This window comes from Lingula anatina, chromosome 8 (genome assembly GCF_051362555.1).
Source record: "Lingula anatina isolate TDL-2025a chromosome 8, LinAna3.0, whole genome shotgun sequence".
NCBI classification, from domain to species: domain Eukaryota; kingdom Metazoa; phylum Brachiopoda; class Lingulata; order Lingulida; family Lingulidae; genus Lingula; species Lingula anatina.
In genome coordinates, this window is record NC_141774.1 from 6483562 (window position 1) to 6491579 (window position 8018).

General features: G+C 37.1%; 1 protein-coding gene across 1 annotated transcript; it reads right to left on the reverse strand.

Annotated features, from left to right (window-relative positions):
* Positions 1 to 5185: 5185 nt before the first annotated feature.
* On the reverse strand, positions 5186 to 7114 carry LOC106156855 (protein Star-like). The gene is made up of 2 exons (XM_013532284.2): positions 6705 to 7114; positions 5186 to 6020 (listed from the first exon to the last, which is right to left on the reverse strand). The coding sequence occupies exons 1-2, from the start codon at positions 7112 to 7114 to the stop codon at positions 5612 to 5614; spliced, it is 819 nt and encodes a 272-aa protein (XP_013387738.2). The 3' UTR covers positions 5186 to 5611.
* Positions 7115 to 8018: the final 904 nt, after the last annotated feature.

The window sequence follows — 8018 nt, forward strand, 5'->3', positions numbered from 1 at the left end:
TGGGAATGGGGTCTAACAAATCCCCTACAAATACCCTCGACAACGACCGGGGATTAAAGGAATACCAACGCTTCATTTCAGCCCCAAATATGGAATTTTTCTAGGTTAAAGGACAATTTCCCCAAAATTACCAATGGTTAATGAATCAGTCCCGACATTCGAAATTAGTGCCTGTTTTTTTTCTTAAACTTTGGTTTCTTGTGATAATATCTTCATAGGTTATAACAGGCGGTAGCCAGCCATCTATGGAGGCCAAGCGGTCCGATGGCAAACGCAGATTGCAGAAAAATAGCGATATTCTCTGGTTTGGTGGTAAAATTCTATTTCTATGAGTTGTTTACCATGCATTTATTGTGGAATATGAATCTCATACGAAGAGTTGTTACCCCTTTAATTATGTGCCCTTTCCAGGGGCGGATTTAGGCCGTCTTCTGGGTCTTCCGGAAGACGGTCAGATTTTCAAGTTTACATTGACGGGTATCTAATTTTTTCTGTCGGAAGACGGTCAAAAAATGGAGGATGGATCAACAGATATAATATGGAAGACTGTCAGAAAATATCTCTGGATCCGCCCCTGCTTTCCTCTAACGCGAGAGTGGTGTGTCACAGTAGAAAAATAAGCCATGATCTAACAAGCAACACATCTGTGAATATCTAGTGAAAAATCAATCTATGGTCCTGCCACCGGTAGAGGGTATTACTCAAGCATGTTGTACAATCTATTTCCATCACATATGTATGGGAGATTACTTTTATTGGGCCACAGATGTCATAGGTCATACATGTAATAAGCAACAAAGGTCACTTGTACATGTAAGAAGAGAGAATGGGATGTGAAGTTTCCTGTTGTAACCTTGACCGGTTTTGTATAAGATTGATAAAAATCTCATGCTAGTATGAGACACCGAGACAAGTGCAAGCATAAATTAATGTATAATACTAAAAAGAAAAAGGTCTACACGTGCAATCACACACCTGCTTTTCACGACAAAAAGTTCAAAATGTTGGGGGTCTTGTTCTGCTTGAACTAATATTTTTAAAATGTATCACCTACTGGAACAAGTACATATATATACTTGTCCCACACACACAGACACACACACAGACACACACACAGTTATATGTGTGTGTGTGTGTGTGTGTGTGTGTGTGTTAAGTACTAGAAAGAAATAGGTAAAGATGTGCAAACAAATTTCATGTTCATGTACCTGTTTTTCCTGACAAGCTTTTCAAAATTTTCGGGGTCTGGTTCTACCAGTATTCCAGTCCAGTTGCGAGATTTTTCAAAAAATAAAGAGTTGCTGGTCTTTTCTCCGTCCCAAGCGCCGGCCTCCACAAAGAAACCGTGCCGACGCTGGTGCAGAAATGTATCTACAACTTTACTTTGTCCGCTATGAGAATAATCCAGTGTGTTCGGTCTCTTAAGCCTCCGAGGCCCCAAAGAAGGTGCATAGAGCAGTCTGTGTCTCACAAACTCCAACAGCTTTGGATCCAGTGCGTCCATGTCTCCCGAGAGAAGACCTTGAAGAACCTCGGTATCCGTATTGCTGCTTTCATCCAATTCAAATACGGAGGAAGGTCCATCACACTGGTTATTTTTACTGACGTAAAATTCCACCAGTATGCAAGCAGTTGTAAGGACTAGAATACATCGCAGGAGGAAAAGAATCTTTAAATGCATTTTCTGCAAAAAGAAAAAAAATAATAAGAATAATTATACGACTGGCTGTTATGGTCGATAAACAAACAGATAATCGAAAATAAAAAGAAAATGGAAATGTGCTATCTATTGTAATAAAAAAGAGATTGCGCACACGGCTACGCTGCAGCAGAAAGAATTCGGTATTACCATTTGGTTACAAGACATATTTATTAGTAATTTGACCCAATATATAGATATAGGTGTTTTACCTTAATCATTCCGGCATATTTTGCAACATTTTCCTACTGGGGGGGGGGGGGGGGGGGGGGGGGGGGGGGGGAGGGTCTTTTGCGACCCTATGACATTATTGCTGAATTACAAGTTTTTTTTGCAAATAGCTTTTGGGTAAATCAATAAACATAATGCACATTGCTGGGGAGGTTCAATACTATTCCATACTGATATAGGTAATTTTAGAACATAAATTTTTCATGTCAAAGTAAAAACTTTTCTTTGTTTACAGCACAAGTTCTGTTGATATACTAAAGAAAGCTAGCGCTGTGCATCATAACACATCATAACATACGCTCTTAGTTGTTAAAAACAGAAACAAAGGTGAAACGTTTTTTGTTTCAAAACTGATTTTATGACAAACGCACATTTCACTGCGGTTAATCTCAGAATAAATTAGACCATCATATATATATATATATATATATATATATATATATATATATATATACTTTAGATGCACCACTTATATGCAAACTGTTCACAGCAGTCAATGAGTGCTAGTATACAATCTACAGGGTCCACAGATGTTTTTTTTTCACTCAATATTCAACATATATGCGACTGGTTAATTCTGTGCACCTCTATCTTGTATCCGATGAAGTTTTTTGTATTGATTTGATCAGTCATTTGGCCATTGTTTCAAAAAAATCGCCGGACATTCGACCCTTGCTTCGGTTTGCCTAAATGGAACATTATTATACTTGGATACTTGCTTCAATACGGTTACAGCAATCAGGAGAAAGATAAACTAATATACGGGTATATAAATTTTCATCCAGCTGTGGTTTCTTTATTTGCCTGATGTAAATCGAATCATATACTGTAACCTACTTTCCCGAGGAGGAATTCCACGAGGAACTAGAAGGAGGAAGCCAAACTATATGTCCGTAAGTTTTCGTTCTTTAATGCACAGACAGGATTGTAACAGAAAATTAATCTGATCATACTTACGGCTGGGTCTCGTAGACTCTCTGTCACACAGCAGCTTCTAAAGCCACAAATTACAGGTAAACCACTCAAATATCTTCTACAGGGCTTGACAAAAGTTCAGGGTCGCTTCTTCAGTATTAAAGGCTTACAAGACAAGATTATATAAAAGTTGGTGCCAATACGGTTACATCCTTTTGGAAATGCCTTTCCTAGCCCATTGCAAGGATGTATGTAAGCTGCACGTCTTTTAATAAAATAAAAGCTTTGAAAGGGAAATACAGTTACTAGATAGGCCTATAGTGCCATTGTAAAGATTTTGGGAACAAAAAGGAAGGATATTAATTCTTTGCTATGAAATCCCAGAGGTGCATTGCTTTTGCCACGTCTGTAGATGCCCATATATTATCAGTCACACACACACACACACACACACACACGCACACATTTATCAGCTGTAGTGAAATAAAACAAGAACGTGGGTACTTGTAAAGAGTTTAACATTTCATTTGACGAATGTTGGTGAGAATTCTAGAAGGAGAGAAAGAATAATTTTGGTTTTCAGTGAGTAAAAATAAGTAAATATTAAAAAAAAATTAAAAATACCTGATATTATTGAAATTGTAATTGGGTTATCAGTGAGCACATTTATTCATTTATTAATCCTTTTATTTATATAAAAAAAAACGCCATTTTAATTTTTGCACGAATTGCACTAGCCAGCATGTAGGTACATGTTCATTTGTGCTAGTACAGTGCTACCTGCATTTCTTACTGACATGTAAAAAAGGTATTGTGAAAAATATTTCCACATTTATACCAATGGACATTAATTTACTAATCTTAATTTCATCTTTTTATTATTTAATTAATTTTATAAGAAATAACACGTTGATTTTAAATTGAATGTACTTTTTGAAAACCGGGCCAACTTATTTGTTTGACTTTATATGTATTATTATCTGTTTCTTAACATGAATCATCATCATCATCATTCCTCTGCGTCCCGTGTGGGATATAAGGTCTTAAGATGAAAATAACTAAAAAATTCTAAAATGTTAAAACAGCAGAGGTGTATAAAGATAATTATTTCCACATTTATACCCACTCACATTAGATAATTTAGAGTGGTAGTGCTGTTACACCCCATTTCCATAGATTAAATAGACCTACTTTAGATCGACCTAACTCCCTGGGGGTTCACGCTAAATAGCTGTCAGCCGGGCGGACACGAAAGTTTAATTACCCCCTTACAGCTTGTAGTAGGCGGGACGGACATTTATCTGAAAGTAATCTAGTGAGACTCCCCACGGGGATAGATCGATCTAAATCTATGGGAATAGAGCCATAGTGTTCAGTGTATTTTGTCTGTGATGTTTGTGAGTGTGTTTGTTGTGCTGTGTTGTGCTGTGTTGTGCTGTCCCAAACACAGGAAGTCAGCCTCCTTCTAAAAGAGGGTACCAGACAGATCAAGTATAACCAAGGTAAGTATCAGACACTGTTACACTATTTAGTATATTTGTTTAAATAAGTATTACATTTACATATCAAATTGACTGTCATATTTTGAGAAATTGAGTTATCAGTGAGCATGTTTAATCATTTGGTTGTGGAACATTGGTTGTCCAAAAAAGAGAGCGTTTATTATAAACAACTTACCTTAGGAAAAAGCCTTGTTATCCATTTTAATTGCAAAATAAATGGATCTTTCGCTAAATGCAACTTGGGGAATCCCGGATGGGGGAATCCCACAAGAAGAGCCAAGTCCAACTTCTGAGCTTACATGTCAGAGAAAGCATATTCAATATAAGTGGATTTTCTGCCGAAAACTTGTGAGAAAATGTTGGGAAATATTTTTCCGACTAATTTGCACTATATTTTACAAGACTTCTTTGTCTAGGTAAGCATTTTATTGACGCAAAGCACGGGCGTATAATACGTCACTGTGGGTTATTCATGGACCGAGCGTCACCCCGGAAAGTAACGTGCAATGTTACAAGAGTTTCTAAGTCCAAGACTTACAAGAATTTGAAAAATGCCTTGTATGTCCAAGTTACAAATTTAGGTATAGAGTTTTAAGTTACAACGTTTCGATAATACCTCCCCATATATATATATTAAAGGGGTAACAAGGATCATTGAGAAAACAAACCAAAACCTTGAGAAACAAACCAAATTGTTAATGAACACTATATATCCCTAGCAGTAGTTGAAAAGCTATGTACATTTTCTCGTCTCGTGTAACGTCAAGCGGTGATTTCCATCACACGTGTTTTCTACGATATCGACAATATATTGGAAGTCGGCGGAGTAATTTTACAACCGTTTTATTTCCCACCCTCGTTGAGACATCTATAACACATGAAGTATACTTGACAATATAGGTTAAAAAATAGCAGAAGACAGGTAATATCCAAAAATAACTAGAGGATTATATACGGGATACTGCCTCCGGGTATTGTACCACCAGCTGGAGTAAGTGCATTACTTTGGAAAATAAACAAACAACCAGACCAAATTAAATAAATAAATAAATAAATAAATAAATAAAATAAAATAAATAAGGGGGGGGGGGGGGACCACCACCAGTGTTGTGTTTGACACTCTACAAAATGCAATAAAAAAATTCTCAATTTTTTGTAGAAACGTACAATGTATAACAAAATCGTGAGGAAAAGCAAAAGGTCAAATCCAGGGTTGCAGTAAGATTGTGAACATAGCCTACTATATGAAAAAACCCTCCAATGTTTAGTGGACATCTTGTCGCACAAACGTAAGATCTTGTCCGATAGGCTGCACTTCTTTATACATCCCGGTTCGAGTAAATACCCCTCTAATATCTTTTAAAGCCTGACTGTAATTCTTACTACGCTGATGAACTTCGACCGTCCACATATCAACCGTTATTTTATCCCACGGGAAAGCTCGGAGAACCTCCAGCTCTGCTCCCTCTATGTCGAGGGAAAAGAAGTCCACGTGTGTCCGACCAATGGTGCTTAAAAGCGTCTGAATCGGTAAGCAAAGTAGCCTGCTCTTTCCCCTAATAGGTCGGTTTTTGTTTATTGGGTTGATGGCCCCAGCATCTGCTCTGCTGGATAACGTGAAATCCAGCCAAATGGGTTTACTCGTGAGACAGGACTGGACCACAAATGCTTTCCTGAAATGAAAGGTATATTGGATATGTAAGGCAATGTCTATCTATCCACTGTATGTCTAAACATATTTTGTCCGCGGTCATAAATGTGATTCTATCGATTCTATTTAAGTGCAAATTTTTGTAACCAACAGACAAAAGGTTGAGTTATCACAGAATGCACCCACTTCATTGCCTCAAGAAAACTGTACTTTTCAATTGTGTGAGTGATGTACTTCCTTTTAGTTTTCTCACCAATTTCATTCGATATACAAAATAGTATGAATCTCATACAAATAATTGTTATCCCTTTAATTATGTGCACTCTTCTCTAACGCAAGAGAAGTGTGTCACAGTAGAGAAATGTGCCATGATTTAACCAGCGACATATCTGTGAATATCCAATGAAAAATCAGTCTGTAGCCCTGGTGGGTGGTATTACTCAAGCATGTTGTACAAATCATTTTCATTTTCAACATAGAGGATTGCTTTTATTTATTTGGCCACATACCCGGCATGTGATAACAGCAACAAAGGTCACTTGTAAGAAAGAGAGAATGGCATGTATAGTTCCCTGCTGTAACCTTGATTTGCTTGGAATGAGGTTGATAAAACAATCTCATACTTGCAGGAGAAACCGAGACAAGTACAAGCATAAATTAATGTATAACACTAAAAAGAGATAGGTCTACAGGTGCAAACACAAACCTGCTTTTCATGACAAGTAGTTCAAAATTTTGGGGGTCTGGTTCCACCAGTATTCCGGTCCAGTTGCGTGATTTTTCGAAAAATAAAGAGTTACTGCCCTTCTCCCCGTCCCAAGCACCTGCCTCCACAAAGAACCCATTGCGTCGCTGGTGCAGAACTTGATCAACCAGACTACTTTGGCCGTTTTGGGAATAATCAATTGCTTTAGGCCTCTTAAGATTCCGAGGCCTCCTAGACGGCGTATAGAGCAGTTTGCGCCTCACAAACTCAAGCAGCCTGGGATCAAGTGCGTCCAGTTCTCTCGAGAAAAGATCTTGAAGAACCTCGATGTCTGTACTGCTTCTTTCTTTCATTTCAAATGTAGAGGAAGGTCCACCACTGTGGGAGAATGTTTTGACGTAAAACCCCATCATGATGAACACAGTTAGTGTGATTATTGTACATGCCAGTAGGAAATGTTCTTTGTAATGCATTTTCTACAAAAACAGAAAAATACATATAAAAAAGAATTGATATTAATTTTAAGAACAAAACATGCATAAAAATGAAAAAAAGAAAAAACAAGAAAATTCATGTACATACCTCTGTAAATGAAACATTAATTGGAATCACATGCTTGAGCCATTGTATTTAAATTCGATCATACTCGTAATTAACGACAGCAATCTCTCTCTCTCTCTCTCTCTCTCTCTCTCTATATATATATATATACATATATATAATTATGAAACACAAGCTGGAAATCCAGGAATGATTTCATACCTTTAGCTGGCCACTTCACTACCTAACGGTAAGTTAGTAACAACATGCATCCACTTACATCAGTCTGATGAAGGTCTACGTCCAATTAAGCGGTAAGCTAACAGTATGAAAGCATTCCAGGTTGTTATTTATAATTACCATATATGCAGTAAGTGTGGAGTATTCGATTATTTTCTTTAACATTCTTTAATGTAGATACAGGACTTTAAAAAGTAAATGAATCTGATTATACTTACCGCTGGGTCTTGCAGTCGTTGCACTGGGCAACAGCAATATAACTGCAGCGTTTAAATATGATATGCATGATTTATCAATGAGTACGTCATAAATTATAAAGTCGTCTTCATGTTGAAAATGCGGTTTTCTAGATCTTATTTCAAGATGATGGCGTATGTCTGGAGATTGATGCTTTATTCTAAAAAAATTCATCCATGAAACCATCTTTTATATCAACATGCGTTCGACTTTGAATATCCTATTAAGTGTCACTGGTTTGATCTCTGTAAAAAAGACGCACATGCTGGTGTGTTAACTTTAGATTGAATACAATGT